Source organism: Conger conger, chromosome 7 (assembly GCF_963514075.1).
Source record: "Conger conger chromosome 7, fConCon1.1, whole genome shotgun sequence".
Taxonomy (NCBI): Eukaryota; Metazoa; Chordata; class Actinopteri; order Anguilliformes; family Congridae; genus Conger; species Conger conger.
The window spans coordinates 56,476,803-56,498,064 of record NC_083766.1 but is presented as its reverse complement, the minus strand read 5'-3'; the positions used below and the strand labels follow the sequence as shown (position 1 = coordinate 56,498,064).

At 47.5% G+C, this 21,262-nt stretch overlaps 1 protein-coding gene across 3 annotated transcripts in view; it reads right to left on the bottom strand.

Moving 5' to 3' along the window:
* Window positions 1-21,262, bottom strand: part of LOC133134118 (cell adhesion molecule 2-like) — a 416,600-nt gene that overhangs the window by 100,357 nt on the left and 294,981 nt on the right. For 2 of the 3 annotated variants that reach the window (XM_061250545.1, XM_061250547.1), the window contains exon 2: window positions 17,387-17,410. The exons of the other annotated variant lie outside the window; for it this stretch is intronic. In XM_061250545.1, the coding sequence (XP_061106529.1) occupies window positions 17,387-17,410 (24 nt within the window). The remainder of the gene's footprint in view (window positions 1-17,386; window positions 17,411-21,262) is intronic. 3 annotated transcript variants of the gene reach the window in all.

Here is a 21,262-nt window from a genome sequence, read left to right as displayed (position 1 = left end):
CTCTTTCCTCTCTCTCCCTCTTGTCTGATTGGTGCTCTCTCTCCCCCCTCTCCTCTGATTGGTGCCCTATCTCCCATTCCCTCTGATTGGTGCAGGCTCTCTCCCCCTCTCGTCTGATTGGTGCTCTCCCACCCCCCCTCTCCTCTGATTGGTGCTGGCATGGAAAATGAGCACTAGATTCGAAGTGTGCATTGAAGGAGAATTTGCACTCAGACTTCAGTAGCCCCTTGTGACTGCAGGTGCCTGTGATTTGACTCATGCGGCAAAACTGGTCAATCCAAAATCAGCATGAAAAAAAAACACTGTACAAGCAGTGATTCCCGACAGCAGAAGAAGAAATAGCACAGCCAATCTGCACACACAAACAGCTGCGCACACAAACAGCCGCGCACACAAACAGCCGCGCACACAAACAGCCGCGCACACAAACAGCCGCGCACTCCACCGTGCGAGCCGAGAGTTTTAACGGAGCCGCCCACACACGAGGTCAACCACCCGTGATGAGGGAACGCAGCAACGGCGCCCGAGGTAGGATGACTCAAAAGCTGGGATGAAACAGACTGCAACCTACCGACTTAACGAGATGCCGTCCACCCCCCTGCTTTCTGTGCGAATGCGAAGCTCTCACAAAATGGCACCCCCGCCCCATCTCCCGGGGGAGGCGGCAGGGGGGCCCCGCTTCAAACAGTCCGGCGCGTCATCGGCGCACTCTGAAAGGGATTCCAGCTTAATGAAGTCACCCGCGACTGTGTGCATTTCCACACACAGAGGCAGATGAATGGTGACAATCCCAGCACTCAAACCTCACGAGGAGCGGACCGGTTACCCGGCTTTAAAGGTGCAGAATAATGCAAGCGCACATTCAACAAGACCAGCGATTCGTCCAGTAATTCTTCCTCGCCGTGAGTGACGGCTGCCGGGAGAAAGCAAGTGAATTCTAACACAACAAAGGCCGTTGTTAAATCAAATGGAGAAGGCCCCCGATGGCAGTGGTGCCAAATCCAAGCAGTCTAAGCTCAGAGTCTGAGAATGTACAGTCGCAAAGCGCACAATGAAAGTGACTTATCACAAAACTGCTTCGTAAAAATAAGAAAATAAGAAGGATGTTGACCATATCCACTGTCTGTTGTGGACCCTTGGTGGTAAAATGAGCTTCTCACTGTAGTCAGAGCAGCAGAAACATTGGTGATCTTCCAATGGTGACTGAAGACCCACCTCTTCAGACAACACCTTGGCTCCTCCACCCCACAAACCTCGCCAGCTCATTTAGCGGGGCTGAACACCTGATTAAAGTCTAGCTGTATTTTCCGTTTCCCGAGTCTACAGTTCTTGTTTGTCTAACACAGTTTAACGCTCATTAGGGTAGTTAAGTTGTCAATCGAGTCTACACTTAATTCCGCGCTCTCCTTGGGACCGTACTTTTCCACTTTGGAGAATTACAGCGCTTCGATCACTAGCCGCTAGCACGGCTCGCGTGACTGCGAGACCCGGAACAAAAGACAGCAGCAGTCGCCAAGGCGTGAGTGACAGAAGAATGAATCCAGGATCGGTTAGCGTGTCGGCGCTAACAACACGCTAATGATAGCAGCATTAGCCTCGGCGCAAGTGACTGAAGAACAAAAAAAACCCCGGACAGGTTGGGCTGTCACACTCTGTCATCCTCAGGGTCAGAGGTCAGGCAGGTGCCCTCAGCACACAGCGGAGACGCGGAACTTCGGACGGACAGACGCGGCCCAGCTGACGGTGACCAGATGTTTTGGCCAGGTCCTCTGCCAGGTCCCGAGCCCCTAAACAGGTGGCACTCTCAAACCCTCCCCCCCACCCCCGTCCCATCTGTTCCTCTTTCCCCTTCGGCCATTTTGACTTCTGGTGGAGAACGGTTCACCCCCGGGTCACCGGGAGGAGGGGGTGGCTGTCCATCCCCCCTCCCCCGCCGCGATCTTTAATGAACCCGCGCAGAGGGAGGGTGAAGGGCAGCTTGGCCCCAGGAGCACAGCCAAAAACTTTTTTGTTTTTTTTTGGGAGGGAAAGGAAGGGGTCAAACTCGAACCCCCCTGCCCCCCGCTACATCTCCGCTCAGCTCAAACATCGCTACGCTCCCGGAGAGCCGGCTTCGCCACCGGTCCCCTGCCGGAGCCGGTGCGCAGACGGGGACCGGGACAGGGGGATGACACGCGGGCCCTAATTGGGACCGGGGAGACTCTGGCCGCCCTCGGCTACCCCTCCGGGGCTGGAAGGTGCTTCTGGTGGCATTTGAAGTGAGGCCGGCCTTCGGGTTGGTCCGAGGCCGACACGGGGACAAGTCCAGAGTAATTTGGTTGAGTTTGGCAGAAGCAGCAGTGGTGATGTGACAATGTAACCCTCCTCTCGCTGACTTCCTGGCCCTTTAACACACGAGAAGCCTGTCAAATGTTCTGCCCGGCTTCTTTAAGGTCGGCTCACCTTATATGTAATTATTATGGCAATGTATAAGGCCATTTTGATTTTTTCGCAATGACATACATGCATTTTTTTCCATATTTACGCGCATATTGGTGGTATAGGTGTATGAGTGTGTGTGTGTGTGTGTGTGTATATGTGTTTGCATGTGCATGTGTGTGTGTGTGTGTGTGCACGTGTGGGTTTTGCCTGGGTGCGTGCGTGGGTGCGCGCGTGTGTTTTAGTCAGATTTTCAGTCATCGTGAATCCCACACAAGACCTTTAGCAAACAAAGTCCTTGTCTTGTCCCTGCAGTACATCACCCTAGCAACCTAAGTGGGACGCATTGGAGTAGACGAGGCAAACTACCCCCCTAAGTAACAGTCCCTCCGAGATCAGTGAATGAGTGCTGCAGTATAAATAGTCCCCGCTATTAGTCTGAAAGGTAAAAACTAAAATATACGCTCACTACAGGTAGCTGTAGCAGCGACGCCAAGACGAAAAGAAGATCAGAGAACATTTCCCTTCCTGATATAAAAAAATTATCTTTAGTACAGTCGACTAATCTCACCCCATACTCAAAGGGTCATTATCTCTAAATCTAACACAACTACCAAGATTACCTCTGTCAAACACAACTTTTTATCTGTTTTAGGTCATCTAATGTCAAGAAGTCCACCCTGATTTCCGAGCACAGTAAAAGAGACGTTTGACCTGCGGGATGAGTCAGAACTAGCGGCAGGGCAGTCGAACGCAGAAAAGTATCTTAATCCAAAAACAAATACTATTCCAACCCCAGATTTGGGATGAGTTATGAAACCTCTGGCAGGTGCTGGATCCCGGTGAAGGTTCAGACAGCTGGTTAAAGAGCTCTTCAGAAAAGCCGTGATTTTTCCTGACAGGCACCGCTCCGGGAACGCGGGGATGACCTCGGAGCGCCCTGCCCAGCCGGGGGTGGCGAGATCCGAGCTCGGGTTCGGAATGACAGTCTAATTCCCCCCGGCAGTCTGGGAATTTCACACCTAATCAACTCCAATCATACGTGTGTGAGATAGGAGCCGGGGTTACTCTGGGCTGGAGGGGCTGAGCCTGACACTTTCTCTCCCCCGGGTTGTTGACGCCCGTGCTGCAGAATTTCAGATTATTGGTCTGCTTCGTCTTAAAGGAAATTATATTCTGACAAAAGGCAGGCAAGCAAGCTGATTCACTGTCCGATGTGAAGTGAGAACATATTTCATTGTGATTTATACACTTGTGATCGTTAGACATATTTATAGTGTGACATTTATACTTGGAGGGAAGAGCTGTGAGGATTCCAATGCGCTGCCACTTTGTTACACATAAACAAAAATACAAAAAAGAAAAAAGACAATAAAAGAAAAAAAAATGTACATGAATTCACGGATGAGAACAAGCTTAATTGAAGCGAGAAACAGCCTCCATTACCGCGTGTCGCGCAGGCCGAGAGTACTTCAAGACAAACCGTAATTTCTAATTTCAGAAATATAATTAATTACGAGACAAACAAACGCGGGTCCCGGCGATTCTGTTCTCATTTGCGCAATTAGATCAGACCTCAGCTGTTCCGCACACGATAAACAAACACCCAGAACGGGCCGCTTAAAACCGCTGCGGGATTCCTTTAACGCAGGGCGGCCGGCGGGGCAGGCGCGCGGGAGAGCCGCGCCCCGGCGTCGTTTCCACGGCGACGGACCGGACGGACCTGCCTGGCCAGAGGAGCTGAACACAGGCGTCGCGGCTGGCTCAGGACACGCCCGCTCGCTCTGAGAGACACGGCGGTACGGATGGATTATTCGCAACGCGGAGCAGGCTGGCTCCGGTTATTCGGCTTCCGACGCAAACACGGGGTACATGTGCTCGCCCTCTCCCAGCACCCCCCCCCCCCGTGTGGGGCGCCGCAGTGTTCCCCAGCCTGGCACCACGGATAGATCTGGAACTACTTCGACAAATTATCCCCCAAAAAAAAGGCAAAAGCAGAGTCTCAAGGCCACCGATTTCACCCATTCAAACCGACTCAGAGAGAAAACACAGATCTCACTCCCGCATGAGGAAGCCAAGGGCAAACAGATCACCCTTTTATGAAGGAATAAATCCATAGTGCATAAATAGTTCAGCCTCTCTGCATGGGCAAAGGCAAGTGTCTCTTTCATGAAACATGTCCCAAAGTGTAAAACACTGCCTACGAAAATATATGTAAGGGTGAAGGACAACCACCATGAAGCAGTGTGGAGCTCCATAAACCTCATTCACACAGTTTCTGCTGAAATACACTCACCAGACAGGGGAGTACTGTAGAAGTGTTGTAGTACTATCTCTCCAGTGCGGCCTGTAGCATAGAGGGCGGCCTGTAGCGTAGTGGTTAAGGTAAATGACTGGGACACACAAGGTCAGTGGTTCTAATCCCGGTGTAGCCACAATAAGATCCGCACAGCTGTTGGGCCCTTGAGCAAGGCCCTTAACCCTGCACTGCTCCAGAGGAGGACTGTCTCCTGCTTAGTCTAATCAACTGTACGTCTCTCTGGATAAGAGCGTCTGCCAAATGCCGTTAATGTAATGAAATGTAATGAAGTAGTACTTTAGTATTGTAGCAGTACAGGAGTATTATTGTATTCGTGTTCTACTAGCATTGATATAGTTGTAGATTTGAGTTATGATTTGAACCTATTGGATTTAGGCCCTGAACTCTCTTGTGCAGGGTGACAACTCCAATGCAGCAAATTAAACATTTGTTGCAGACACAACTTAAAAAAAATTTTACCAAATTTGTCTTCAGCTAGAGCGTTTCAATCATTATGCACATTTCATGATCTATTGTGAGAGGAACGAGCACCAGGGAGTAAAATTGTTGTAATTCAAACGAACCTGTCAAACATTTCAGTCTCGCTACCCAGAAACTTAGGAGCCTGATTACGGCTCTGTGAAACGATAGCCTATATTTAGGCTGCGTTCCCCATTTCGCAAGATTACAGATTGGGTTTGGCATTCACAGAACTCATCGAGTCATGAAAGAGTCCTGCCATGTGGCTAGTGAGCTCCCAATTTATTTCTTGTTGTACTTGTCAAGTATATAAATATGCTATATCAACCCTGACAGATGCATTCTGACATCCTTTCAATACAGACGAAAAAAAAAAACACAACTTCTTTGTTCAACATCGGATCAATGACGGAAAGAAGGAGAAGAAACACAATCAAATATTCCTCTGGAGTCTGGGCTGCAAACCCCGGTATACAGCTTCATCTATTCTTACATCTTCACATGTCAGGATTCAAACGTCGCCCGGGGGGAAAACGCTCCGAGCTGTCACTGTTATAACGGAAGACATCGCGGGGAGTGGCCAAACAACACCGCGTTGTGTTCATGTCATTTCCACTCCTGTCTGGCTTAAGTGTTATAGTTCACCATCTACTATTGCCGCTATGTAACCCTCCTATTACGTTTGGGGTCAATTTGACCCCCCTTTAGTGTTTGACATCTCTTAAAAACCAGTTAAGCTTTTTTTCATCTTGATACTGTATGATTTTTAACATTCTCTATTTTGGTGGGATTAAACAGTAAAAATGCAATAAACATCAGTTGATCAAGTCCTGTACCAACTTTGCATGTGTTGTATGGGCTTATTTTGACCTTCTGTAACTGTTTAAAATACCAGAAAATATCCAACAATGTTTTTTTCAAAAAAAGATATCGCGATGATCATGGTGGCACTTTCCCATACAGGTGCCAAACTTTCACTTCCTGTACCTCAGGCTGAGTTTTCATATTCATGGATAAAAGGCTAGCCATTTGGGAGACAATAAGAAGGTGACACACAGAGTGTCAAAATGTTTATTTAGCAATAATTTCGCATTTATTCAAACTATTGGGGTCAATGTAACCCCAAACATAAACTCTTAACATAACAGGAGGGTTAAGAAAATGAAATGCAAAGTTTTTTGGATGCAGAAAAATAACGGGAAATTGAAAGCAACCCGGTGCAGTTCATATACTTATTTTATATGCCTCATGGTGCCACTTTGTAAATAATCTGACTGGAAAATGTGGAAATGTTGCTAATGTAAACATGCTTGCAAATGCTTGTTGAGATGAAGCAAAAACAAATGCTGACTTTACAGCATGAGAACTGACTGTAATGTCAACATCATATCCAGTGCAGATCTGGGTCAAATACGTAATTGTTTTGGATTGAAATATAGCACTTTTCTACGCTTTGCTGAGCTTGTCTGGTGTATTGGAACCTAGTAAGTACGCCTTCTGGTCCACCTGGTTGGCTCAATTGCACCAGGCAAAATGGATTGAGCACAGAAAAGTATTTGAATTGTGTATTTCACCAGGATCTGCCCCCTTCTGCCCTTCTGTTCTATTACAAACAATTTCACGTTGTCTATCCCTGCTAGGCTTTGAAACAGCTGGTAGCTGGTTGACCGGTTCAGACCAGATTCCAGCTCGACATGGTTTGACCAGCTCAAGCTACGTTTTGAAAGAACAGGTGACTGGTAGACCAGCTACCAGCTCAGACAAGCTACCAGCACTACCTGGTTGACCAACTCATACCCAACTAGACCACCTTATGACCAGCTTGACAAGCTCACTTCTTTACAGCAGGGATCACACCTGTGTCCCTCGGGAGAGAATCTTGCAGACTCCAAACTAAACCGAACCTTTAAAATACTGCATCATTTCCATTTGTATTCTGGGCCTCAGTGTTTGGCAAACCGCGAGTGCGGCCTGGGAATACGAACTTTGATTGACATCTTTCATAATGTTCTATTGAAGGTTTCTCCGGTAGTTCTTAGCTGTCCATATCCTGAGGGCAGGGTTTCTCAAACTGGGTTCCCGGGGCCGGTGATTTTGTTCTCCACAGTCTTGTCCCACCGTAAGGGGCTTTTAATCATTCTGAGTCAAGACACTCGGGACAATTTATCCTCTTATGTCAGATATAAATATGCATGGCCCGGAGAATGATTATCCAATATTCATTAAAAGGCTTTCCAATCAGGCAGCTCAGACACCTAACGCTTTCATTTACAGTCAGTTTTTTTTTTTTTTCTTCTGTGGGCGCATAATTCCTTTCGCGCGAGGTCGCTTTCTCTAATCGAGAGAGCCGACAGGTGAGATCACAGCTTGCGTCCGACGCCATGAACGCGCACACTTGTCCGCTGACACTAAACCTCTCCGTGGCACGGTTCAAAGACCAGGCAGATGACAACGAGCCAAAACCTGCGCCGCTACAACAATCAGCTGAAAGACAGCATTGTGGAAGCTCTTAAACACATTTTCAATAAGCCTAATGAATAATGAGACTGGCTGGAACAAGAACTAACATACTGACTAAGGCCCCGGCATTAGAAAAAGTGCTTTATGATAATCTCTTTTAACCCAGCGGAACCGCCAGATTTCCAAAATGGCCGCCCGCACATTTATGTACTCGGAACAAAAGGCATTTACCGTACAGTAGTTGCTTTTCTTTCTGGAATGTTCCTTTTCTCTTCGAAAAACAGCACCCGGCCAACCAGGACTATGACGGTGATTCTGAGAGATTAGCTCAGGGTTGCCAACTCCCACACTCCGGGCTCTCTCTCACACTCTAATAGCACCAATTAGAATCAAACAACAAATTAAACAATAACCTCAAGAGCAACAACCCCCCTGGTCAACACTCTGGGTCGCAAAACCCGGGTCCGCGGCCTCCCACTGCGGAATAAAATGATGCCCCAAGCCAGCTTACCAAATTTGGCGAGTCTGTTAGTTACCCAGTCTTAACAGTACAGGGCCTACCAGGGAAGCCTTAACACGTTCTCTAATCTTGTAATGAGACTTAAACTCTTATTTGTTTCTCTTACTGTAAGTAAGTAAAATATATAAGTAAAATATGAGCTTGCTTTAAGTTACTTTTAGCTTGAAGTGAAATTGTCTTACCACATCTTGAAATTAGTGACATTTTCTCTTTGTGTAATTGTGTCTTACTTAGCAAAAAAAAAGTAATAGAAATAATATTTTAAGCCTAAACATAAGGCTAAAATACACACAAAGATTGGCTTTTTCAGTGCGGAGCTGGGAGCCAGAAGGAGGTTAATCAGCTCTTTATTTGCTCAGGTTTCTGGTGTTGTGGGAAAATATATGACTTTAGGTCCGATCCTGTCCATACTCAGCTGCCAAATATTTTGGGCCGCAGACTTGAGAAGTCCTGCTCCGGGACTCAACATGCGTTGACATGCCCTAGAGAGCTATTTTGCAATTTGAGGAACGAGCTGAAAGTTCCCCAGAGCGAACTAGTAGGTGATGGTGAGAAACAATCGTATAAGCGGATAATGTATACGGTGGTGTTTCCGCTGTTAACATCCTGCACAGTCACATTATGACCACAGCAACCCACAAAACCGCTAGCCAATCAGGAGTGGCTGACAATTTACGACGCGGTCGCTGTGACTGGACAGCTTTTCCCTGAGCTCTACGGGGGTCCAATCCGTATTCAAGTCATACAGCAGCATTTAAAATGGGGCTCACTGCCTCTGCACTTGGCACTCGGCATTAAAAAGATTTATTGCGCGAAACACTCCTGCCGTAGGCTGGCGTTTCGCCCGGGAGATGTAACCGTGCTTCACAGATATCGGGATAACCTTTGAACCCGTGCGCGACCTTGGCTTGGACAAGACTAACAATAGAGCAAAATGGCTGCATGTGAAACAGCACAGAAAAAGCATACTAGCATTCACCACGGCAATGAATGTTCGATACAATCTGTGTTCTGCTCTGGTAAACAAGGAGGATGTTGAACACGTGGAAATTGAGCTACACCTACCGAAAATGTCACTATCTGCTCAAAACTTGTTTTTCTTCAAAAAAGTATAACTATATTTATTTACAGCGATGCTAAAAAAGAACAGTGGGGATCAGCAGCAGCCAGAAGAATGTGTTGTATTAGTATGCGAGCTATGTAGCCGCAGTAAAAGAATGCGGTAATGCATATTAAGCCTTTTGGTTTTATAACCGTTGGTCTAAATATACGGTTGCACAGGAGATTTGACGGATAACTGGTGATACAGTAAAGCCCTGGCTGGTTTCTGCAGAAGTCACAACTCAAAAAGAGGAGTTTCATGCACTACAACTTTTAACAACTTCTCACAAAAAAAGAGAAATTGGAAAATATCAAGGAGGAAGTACCCATCATTTTAAATGAATTCTGTACTTTAATAAAATAAAAAAAAGTTTTAAAGTATGAAAGTTTCAGGAGCAAAATAGATTTTTGAAAATGTACCTCATTTTTTCCCGAGCGAGTCAGAACAGAAGAATGACTCCAAATAAAAGCCAGAAAATGCCTGGTTCTGAATAGCATCCACTTAGAAAAAAAAAGATTGCAGACGACCTAATCTATGGCTGAACAAAAGAGAGGAGAAAAATAACCATGCTTGATTTATGGTCATGCAAAAAAGAAATAATGAGTTCAAAATTAAACCAGTAAGCTCGGATAGAAAAATCGAGTTCATCCAGCACCATTGACAGTGAGAAAAGACTCATTTGATTGTGGTCCAGAGACTCGACACTATAGGACACACCAATTTTCCCTTCAGGTGCTTGATTGAAGTTTTTTAAATTGTATTCATTAAAAATCGGGCGCGACTTAGCTTAAAGAGTACAGGGGTTCCCTAGTGAACCGGCACAATGCCTGTCTGCTGGTTTTCTCATTTGCACCTTTCTCCGAAGCATAGTAACACAAAGCTTGGTTAATATAGCAGCCCGCAGTCGTACAGCTGCCATTTTGAGGAGACTGTGAGGTTATTGGGCCATACAGCAATGCGTAGATACAAACCAGAGTCTGAGCACTTATGGATTTTACAAAAATGTGCCATGAAATTAACCACTTCCAATGGAACAAAAGATCAAAAAAAGGCTAGTGTTGATGTGGGCTAATATACTCACTTCTTTGGGTACAAGAGCAAATCCACAAGATGGTGCTTTCCTTAAATGGCAGCAGTTTACTTTACACCATGGTAACAACAGGATAATAACATGATATTACCACCATTATTACCATGTAATTACCATTTATTTTCTGGTTATTGCCTACACAAAAACAACATTATCACTTATTATTTTAGGTGGTAAATACCAAGTAATGTACATTTTGTTAAGTGCCTGCTAAACATATACATTATATTTGCAGTAAATGCACATTTTTACATTTATTGTTATTTAGTTATTGACAGCACTCCGAACAGGAAGTACGTTCCCTCTCCCTCTCCTACACTCCCGGCCCACACCGCCCACGCCCCCTTCCTGTGGACGGGCTCGTGCGTGATCGAGAGGGCCGTATGGAGTTAATGTACCCTCTCCCCGGTGAATCACAGCCCCCGCGTCGCCTGCAGACCTGATTCAGGGGCGCAGGGGTTCTTCACCGTTAAACCCGCGTGACTAATCCCCGAGAGTCGGCGCCCCCGGTCGGCAGGGCGCGCCCCGGCGGAGGAGAAACGGGACACTTCCTCCCCCGCCGCGCTCTTAAAGGTGACACCTCCAGCCGTCCGGCGGTAAATCCCGCCCCGGTCCGGACCGGCTGAGCGCCGGGGCAGACTGAGAGAGCGGACTCCCAGTCCTGGGCTCTGGTAACGGCACTCTCCCTCCTTACTCTCCCTCCTTACTCTCCCCGTTACTCTCCCTCCTTACTCTCCCTCCTTACTCTCCCTCCTTACCTCCCCCCTTACTCTCCCTCCTTACTCTCCCTCCTTACTCTCCCCTCTTACTCTCCCCCCTTACTCTCCCTCCTTACTCTCCCCCCTTACTCTCCCTCCTTACTCTCCCCCCTTACTCTCCCTCCTTACTCTCCCTCCTTACTCTCCCTCCTTACTCTCCCCCCTTACTCTCCCTCCTTACTCTCCCCCCTTACTCTCCCCTCTTACTCTCCCTCCTTACTCTCCCCTCTTACTCTCCCCCCTTACTCTCCCCCCTTACTCTCCCCTCTTACTCTCCCTCCTTACTCTCCCCTCTTACTCTCCCCTCTTACTCTCCCCCCTTACTCTCCCTCCTTACTCTCCCCCTTACTCTCCCCCCTTACTCGCCCTCCTTACTCTCCCTCCTTACTCTCCCCCCTTACTCTCCCTCCTTACTCTCCCCCCTTACTCTCCCCTCTTACTCTCCCCCCTTACTCTCCCCTCTTACTCTCCCTCCTTACTCTCCCCCCTTACTCTCCCCTCTTACTCTCCCCTCTTACTCTCCCTCCTTACTCTCCCTCCTTACTCTCCCCGTTACTCTCCCCCCTTACTCTCCCTCCTTACTCTCCCCCTTACTCTCCCCCCTTACTCTTCCCCTTACTCTCCCCCTTACTCTCCCTCCTTACTCTCCCCGTTACTCTCCCTCCTTACTCTCCCTCCTTACTCTCCCCCCTTACTCTCCCCCCTTACTCTCCCTCCTCGTCCTCTTGGCAGGGAAACACAAACGGCGGGGTTGGAAACAGGATGCAGTGATGGTGAATACCTGGGTCGGTGCCGTAGGGGCTGTTACACCCAGTGAGATGCAGCCGGAATCTCAGAATCTAGACATCTAGAAGGGTTGAGATTGAGGTAGAGAAACGTTTTGATATGAATACAATACAGTACATTACAATAATTTGGGAAATGAAGTGAACTGGGGGGGGGCTTCTATGTCCTTGGTTAAACAACAGTGGTTTGGTTAACTGCGGAGGAAATTGAAAGATGATGTGAATTAGGGGAGCTCCTATCTCAGATTTGGTTAACCAATAATAGTTTCTTGCTCTCATGAACTCCTTTCCTGTTTGGTTGAGTGCCACCCACTAGTTCCCCGTTCCCCAGCAGTATAATACATGGCAGGAGTCCTTTGTGTGTTTTTCTGTGTCTGCCTACATATGAAGATGGGCGTTGTATGCTGAGGAAGCGCGGGGTCATCAACACAGTAACGAACGCGGCAATCGGTCAGAGAGACAGTCCTAACAAAGCGTTGCCTTTTGTTCCTTTCTACGGCGTCACCTGTAGATTCATTTAAGAAACGGAACACCTGGGATTACGGCGAGGCGGCCATTGTTGATATTTCACACGCGTCATTTCCGTGACACTTTTTATTTGCGCGTACACACACACACACACACACACACACACACACGGGGAAAAGAATAGTTTTCCTCCCCGTTCTTTCTTCTCTTGAGCGGTTGCTGGGGATAGAAGTTAATTTGACATCTTCTTTTTGGATAAGCCCCTCGGCTTACGCTGTGAGCACACAGATCTGTGTGCTTTTCGACGGCGCGCACGAGTAAGGACACTGCCGGGAGTACGAGCCCGACTCTTTTTTCAAAAAGGTCCATAAATCTCGGGCCGAGCATTTCCCAGGTATTATTTATAAAACCGGGTATAAATAAAGGCATTTGCATGCATATGTAAGGAAAGTACAAGTCTCTTGCCCTGCAATTGCCCAATTTTATGAGTCATAAGTGGGAGGTATGACAAAGACCTCAGAATAGTCACAATTTGGTAGATGCAGTTGAATTCTCATTGAGAATTTCACTCCAAGTGTGTGGGGTATGATGGACTGCACTCTGCTCATGCAGTTGAACAGCCCCACTGTAAACTTGGAGGTCCTCTCCGTAGAAATCTCTGCTCCTCTCCCTCTTTTAAATTACCAGGCTTTTAGAAGACTCTTATCCAGAGCGACTTGTGCTACCTTTGTAGCATTTTTACACGTTATCCATTTTTTTTTTACAGATGGATATATACTGAAGTGATTCAGGTTAAGTACCTTGCTCAGGAGTCAAATTTTTTTTAGAAGCCCTGTTCCCTCCCCATTATACTGCACTGCAGGCCTACACGGATGAGCCGGAGAAGGAATAAGGAAGGATGCTTTCCTGTTCTGCAGACAGGATAATGCGATTGATCGACACAGCTTGTGGCCTGGCCGGGCCTATGGGGGTCTTGTCTCCCCTGAGAAAAGGTGGCTCTGAAGGGCACTGATGGGGTCTTTTAATCACCCCGTGCTCCACCGCCGATGGAGACTCCCGCAAGCACAGACACAAAGATGTGTGTTTCGTGTTCGTCTCCTCATTTCAATACCGCCATTTTAAAGCGTCCAGATCCATCCACTGCCTTGTCTGCTGAGTCACACCCCGCAGCCCAAGTACTTCCTCTTCTACTCCTCCTTTCATCTTCTTCTTCTACTCCTTCAACACCTCCTCCTCCTTTTTCTTCTACTCCTCCCACACCTCTTCCTCCTCCTTCTTCTTCTACTCCTCCCACAACTCCTTCTCCTCCTTCTTCTTCTACTCCTCCCTCACCTCTTCCTCTTCCTTCTTCTTCTACTCCTCCCCCTCCTTCAACTTCTTCTACTCCTCCCACACCTCCTTCTTTTTCTTCTTCTTTCCCACAAACTCAAACCCATGAATACCCACTTACAGGGGTGAACCGTGTCTCTAAAAACATGAAAGCGGCATTCAATTTGCTGTTCTTCTCCAGAAGCAATTAGGCTGGGCCCTGTACGGTGCATGGCGCTAAAACACTCTCTTATCACAGAATATGAATCATTATGTGAATTGTACGGAGAGGGCTGTTGTGGATAATGACATGCAGCAGCGTTAGGAGCTTCAAAATACCGCGTTCTTTTCTTATTACGTTGTGTAAATATGTAAATATCTTTTTCAGTCTCTCCCGAATACCTCGCTTGACAACCCTATTACAAAGGTGTCCCTTTTCAAGAGAATTATATTCACTTGCCAAACCAAACTAAGGCTTTTTTGTTTGGAGATGTCACCTTTATTTGAGGTTTTTTTTCGTTTTTATTTTTGTTTTGTCTGTTCCCCCCGGGCGACTGTGATTACGAGCCTATCCCCTTTGCACATTATCTCCAAACGCGCTGTCGCCACTTTTATGTATTTTTGAAATCGTCTCCGGTCGGGATGGTATGAGCTCTTCTTCAAATATCCTGGACAGAGACCCCGGCTCCGGGGGAAGAAATCGATGACAGGGTGACAGGATGATGAACACGTGTTTATCGCGGCTTTGCCTGTGCATAAGAGGGGCTCTTATCCGGGCGATGATCAACATAAATCCAGGGCCGGCGGAGGGGCGGCGGTAAATTCATTAGACGACCAATGAGCAGCGAGAGAACCGCGAGGAGCCGTGATCTACAGGGCGTCTTTTTTTCCCATTACCGGAGGAATGGATTTCCTATACGCGCCGGTATGAAAACCGCCAGGCGGTAACCGATGGCGACGGATGGGCGGCGGGGGCCGCTTGACCGTTATTTATGAATCGGGTCGGGGGAGGGCCGGTTGGTAAGGCCTGGGTGGGTGTATCGTGACATCCGGCGTTCCCATTGGCCGTTGAGCCGATTCGTTCTCGGTCACGTTGGGAGATCCGCGGCGTGGTGCTGTTGACGGGGGGTTGGGGATTATTTTATGAATGTTCCTTTAGTGTGGTCACGTTATGGTACTGCAGTGCCTGACCGTTCAATAAAGATAAGGTTGCGGTCCATAAACTCTCCGTTCACCACTGAGAGGATCATGGTATTGCTGAGGGTGTCTGTCTTCGTGACATACCACACGGAGCACTGTGGTGTCCCTGCAATCCAGCACCTGTGGTCCAAGGAGGTACACCTGGAAGCACTCTCGACTGAAGAAGAAATTACACAACCAGCAGGGTCTGCAGGCCTGTTCACATCTCCAGCCATTGATGCACTGACATGGGCCACCCTGATCATTCATTCTACACTTTCACCATAACAAACATTCACCGTAATACATTTCCAACATACAGGACAAACAGGGGGCTGTATGAAGTATATTGGAAAACTTGATCTTGGGCTTGGGGGCTTGGAGGTTGGGTGAATGAATGAAGCGCTTTGGCAAGTGATATGCCAGCACAAGCAACCTGGCTTTCCTTGAGATAGGACGCATGTCAAAACCATGCAGATGACAAGGTGTTCCCACAAGAAGTACAGATGAAGATGGGTAGATGGGTTGTGGGGGGGGGGGCAAGAGCTATGTGGTGATTTATACTCATGTGGGAGTGGGAGTAATGTTGGTCCTCCATTTTAAAGAGAGAAAGCAAAGCAAAAGTAAACCATACAAGCCCATTCAAGTCTGAAGGAGTCTGAAAAAGGGCAAAGGCACCACCCCTTTGACATGCCCGTTCCCCAAACACCAGCTTTACTTTTGCAGCTTTTAAAAATAGACAAGCGTGTTACCCAAAGCACCTGCATTCTCCCTTCTCATTTTAGGCTGGGAAGGTGACACTGAACCTAACACGCAAGTGCGTCACAAGGTGACACTTTGCGGGAAAAAGCGGGAAACGTTGTTGCAGTTAGAGCGCGTAAACAGTAATGTCACATTCACCGTCACATTCCAAGTTCTAGAACTCCGCTGCCGTCAATCACCAGCAGTGATTGCGACATAAGCATTAGAATGTTCAGCTCAGAACATTCTAATCCCATACTGCACATGAAATTACATGATAGTCGCTTATCCAGCGCCATGTGCAATAAAGTGCAAATCAGAAACCAGGGACAAGTGCGCTGAAGACCCTAGAGAAAGTATGGTTCCAAGTGCTAGAGAAATCACGTAGATACAACGTGAACCCTTGAAGAATAATCAGATAACTTTCCAAGTAGCATGCCATAGTTGGCAAGAATACCCAATTATAACCTATAGCATTCATATAGCATACATGAGCAATTGAGTGAGGCAGTGAGGTAGAAAGAGAAAGGTGCAGCCTGAAGAGGTGAGTTTTCAGTCTGTGCTTAAAGGCGGTCTGAGACTCTGCTGTTCTGACGTCATTCCGCCACCGTGGGGCCAGAACAGACAGCGGTCGTGACCGAGGAGTGCAGCCGCGCCAGGCGTCCAGAGGCAGCGCCACGGAGAGGTCTGGCACGTGTGTAGGGTCTGCTTAGGATGCGGTCGTGATATCACGCCTCCCACAGGGTTAAAAAAGAAAACTTTCCAGTTTGATATTCCGGTTATGCGAACTTTGTGAATAATAAACCGAGCCAGAAGCAAGTCCATTGGTGTACATTAGCTTTTCAGTTCTGTTATGTGAGAGCGGTCAAAGCGCAGCGCGGCGCTGATTTATGGCCCTGCCCGGCACCGTGATGAGTGTATGGGTGAGTCTGAGTGCGTGTAATGCTGATGGATGGATAACCTACACGCCTGTCCCACGAACACCTGAGGGGAATGTGCGGTGAGCCTGCATGCTGCCAGTGACCGCGGTCCCACGGGGATTTAAGGGGCCGGTGCGTTTATTGTGTCATAATGTACAATATGAGAGAGAAAGTGAGAGTGAGTGAGTGTGAGTGAGAGAGAGTGAACGAAAGAGTGAAAGAGAGAGAGAGGTAGAGAGAGAGAGGGAGAGAGAGATGGACTGAGAGTGAGTGTGAGTGTGTGTGAGTGAGTGTGAGTGAGAGAGTGAACGAAAGAGTGAAAGAGAGAGAGTGAGAGATCATATGTGTCCATAGCACATGCTGTTTCCAGGCATCCTTGCCCGTACTGGCGTATTTCCTCATGCAAAGGAAGTTCAATTGAGACTAATGAGGCTAATGCCATTAAAAGCTCAGTTTTACAGGGGTCCGTCTTTTCAGGGTGTTTGTTTGACACGGCCGTGAAACACTGCGGTGCTAAGCACTCAAAGAGACGTGTGCAGTAAAAAAGACTCTATAACAAGTGCCATAATCAATACTGGTGGGGAAGGAAGAGTAGGCGGAGGAGGATGAGGAGAACCCTAACACATCCTGTCACACATACCCCAGCCTATAAAAACTACTAAAAGACTAAAAAGACAAAAATAAAAAAGGATGGGGAAGATGAAAAAGATGGAAAGGAAGATGGAGTAAACGTAGAGGAGGATGATGACGATGATGAAGAATTAGGAGAGGAATACGAAGGAAAAGAGGAGAAGGAGGAAGAAGAAGATCTACCCATTGCTCCCTTTCCCTCAGTGAGTGACGGCAGACACCACTTACCTCTCCCCTTTTTCGATGCCGTCCCTGGGATTGCAGAGGGCAGAGGGAGGGAGGGAGGGAGGGAGAGAAGGAGGGAAAGAGAGAGGGAAGATGAGAGGGAGAAGCCAGGGAAAGAGAGAGACAACAGCAGGTTAGTCACGTATGTCTGGTGTTTAGTTGATGTGTTCACATGGAGCTCAGGGACCATTTTTCGCTGGTTACCGTCTAACAGTGGGATTTATGACTAAGTGCAAGCAAGAATCGGGTACACAGCTTCATCTTCAAAATTAAACTTTACAAGTGAGTTATGAGTCACACAATGGAGACATGTAGTCATTAGGCGAGGTGTTTTTGATATTCATCTCGTCAGAACAACATCGATATCTTTCTCCTAAAGAAAGGACGGACAGCCAACAGAAAAGCGTTCTGCAGATAGAGGGGGGCGGGGGGGGGGGAAGTGTTAGTTTGCCTGCCTGTTTAAAACATCCTCTTTTGTTCACAAACATAGCCGCTGAATAACATTTTGATGACGGGCGGGGAGAAATACCGGCCAGAGAAATTGACTTCTTTTTTTTTTTTCACGTCTCTTCACTTCTCCGGGCCGTGTACGAATCATAAATCCTCACTTCCGTTATTACCTCCTGAATCAGTATTGATTGGACACGGGGGACGTTTCTCCCTCGCAGTGCAGCTATTAGCAGCAGTGGGGAGGGGGGGGGGGGGGGGTGTTTTGACACATCGGGGCAGAGACAGCGCATTGACAGCGTCCACCAGGTACCATAGCTGACATGTTCTTCTCCCGGTTTATGCCAGATTGATATTCCCAAAGTCGAGTGCAGTGTCTATTCATATCAGTAAAGCAAGGCAAGCCACACAGAATTTTGCACCGGTTTGCTGTATCACAGGGATTATCTGGATTTGGATTCGAGGGCTGAATTTTGGTATGGTTGTGCGAAAAGCCTGTTTTTTCTTATATCTCAGTCTCACAATGGCTTCCTTGACTGTCATTGGCACAACTCTGGAATGCAATATGAGTCCGATCTCATTGTTGCAAAAACATTAACCTGCTAACATTGCCAAAATTCATTTCACAAATTGAAATTCAAGTGTACACTCTCTTTGCATTTATTTCTTTTGCCAGAAACTCCCTGTCCCAGAGCACAGTAATACCATGACTCATTTCCCGGGACAAAGCGGGCTTCAGCGATCGCGAACTCTCGCGTCTGCTTCCGTGAATAAAACAGAAGAATAAGGTCACTTTGCGTTTGTCCCGTACAAAAGCAGACACGGCTTCTCTAACAATGCCCCCCCGTCCCACAGCGTACAACAACGCGCGCAGCAGGCTGAGAGCGGACGCGGTCGAGCCGAACGGCACAACACAAAACGCATTTCTCCCGGACACCTGAAACATCTCCTCCGCTCCATTCACCGGGCATGGAAGTTATTAATCTCTGACATCCTCCCGGCTCGTGGAATCTAATAGTGCGGACAAAGCCAACCTCTGATGAAACCCTCTCCGTGAGCCGGGAGGCATTCTGCTGGCACGCCGTAGGCATACCAATGGGCCCGTCGCTAGCGGGAACCACAGGGTGTGGAGAATCGTGAGATTCCTGTGGGAAGACTCCCTACGTTGTTTGTTTTTTTTTTTTTTCCCCTCAGTTGTTTACCGGCTTTGAAAGGAACGAAGGAGATGAAAGTTTTTTTTTTTAAATCGATACTTCCGAATTAGAATCTGCAGCGACAGTTGCCTGTCCAGATGGCTGTGTCAGGGCTTTGGGAAGGTGGGCGGGTGGAAGTTATTTTGGGAATGGAAAACATGACTTTGTCAGAGGTCCTTACATCATTCAAGTCAACTACCTTACACTATCAACTATCACACACATGCATGCACACACTCACACACACACACATACACACACACGCACACGCACACGCACACAATCACATGTATGTTACTCATAATTTGAACATGATTTAAAGCATTTGCCCCCAAAATTTGGTTTCTATGTCCCCTCTTTGTGGATGTCTAATGACACCATGGTCCCTGTTAGAGCGCACACACACACACAGGCATACATATACACATATATGTTACTCATCATTTGAACATTTAAAGCATTTGCCCCCAAAATGTCCCCATTTGGTTTCTTTATCCCCCCTTTGTGGATGTCTCATGACACTATAGTCCCCCGTTAGATAGGAAGAGCACACACATACACACACACACCCACACACACACACACACACACACACATCGGTATAAAACAATGCTCCTTAGCTATGAAGTTTGTTCTTTTTTCATTAACGCAGGATTCAGTTCTGTCATCTAAAATTTCCCATCATACTCTCTGGGTGCTTTAACCAGAGGCCTCATTTGCACTGAAGTACAGAGAAAAGTTATAAAGTGCACTGCACATGCAAATTTAAGACAAAGTTTTACCTTCCTTATGTAACGGAAAACAAAACACTTTTTTTCTGAGACTTATTGACTGCAGAGTCTGTCTCTGTATTGAGTATGCAGTTGTCTCTGTATTCAGTGTGCAGTTGTCTCTGTATTGAGTATGCAGTTGTCTCTGTATTCAGTGTGCAGCTGTCTCTGTATTGAGTATGCAGTTGTCTCTGTATTCAGTGTGCAGTTGTCTCTGTATTCAGTGTGCAGTGGCCTCTGTATTCAGTGTGGAGTCGGTATCCCTGCACGTTCTCCACTGGCTTGCCTCTCCATTTGTGTTTAAAGAGATGAATCGCTGTGTGTTTTGGCACATTTCTTCAGAAGCACTCGTGCCAGTGATGGGAACTAAGCTGAAATCACAGGGGAAGACTGAAACAAACAGCTTAGCGGCTTCCTGTCACCCTGGGACAGGAGGGAGCTTTTGAACAGCGGCTCCCCGCGGCGCAGGAAGTGACACGGGCCGCCGTGTACGGGGCGCGTAGAGGGCCAGAGAGGCCGTCCCTTCACCTGTGGCTGCAGACCCCTGAATTATTCAGCGCCCCCTGAATTATTGATGACGGAGTTTCAGCTGTGATCAAGGAGCATGGCCTTCAGCACTGCGCAGTGACAGTGTTAAGGGGAATAAATAAGTTGCATCCACCTTTTAGCCCACACACACACACGCACGCAGGCCCCCATACACACACACACACACACACACACACACACACAAGCACTCTCGTCCACCCTCTCTCCCAATGTTGAGTTATTCTCTTCTCGACAGAAGCCAGGTGTATATGTGTGGGTGGACTACACCTGGAAGCAGTTTGTTTAGCTTCAGTAATATTGCAACAGACAAGCTTCTGTATAGAATCACAGGGATGCGTTGGGCGACAGGCGGGAATACACCCTGGAGAGATAGTCAATCCATCGCAGGGCACACACACCATGCAATCACACACACACAAACACACACACACACACACACTGTACAGGCAATTTAGACAGGCCAGTTAGCCTGATCTACATGTCTTTAGAGTGTGGGAGGAAACCAGAGTACCCGGAGGAAACCCACATGGAGAACATGCAAACTCCATTCAGAAGGGCCGCAGGTGGGTTCAAACCCAGGACATTCCTTCTGTGAGGTGCCACTGGTATAGACTGCACCACCATGCCACCCCGGAGCTGATCTATTTCGGCATAATTACTAAATTATTCAATCAGCCCAGTCATATATTACACATCTGCCCTGTCTGCTACAGCTGCAGCCTGCACCTGCGTTATGAGAGGAAGTGTTTTCACCGCTGTGTGATACTGGAGTGAACCAGCGCGGGCGCTAACAGCTGTTCAGAACACCGAGCCAGAATCATTTGTTGGAACAATAAAAACACGCAATTTACAGTTTAGTCGACACTTCTTTCTTTTTTTCAGAGTGACTTAAAAGGTCACGCTTCTACAAACATTCCGTT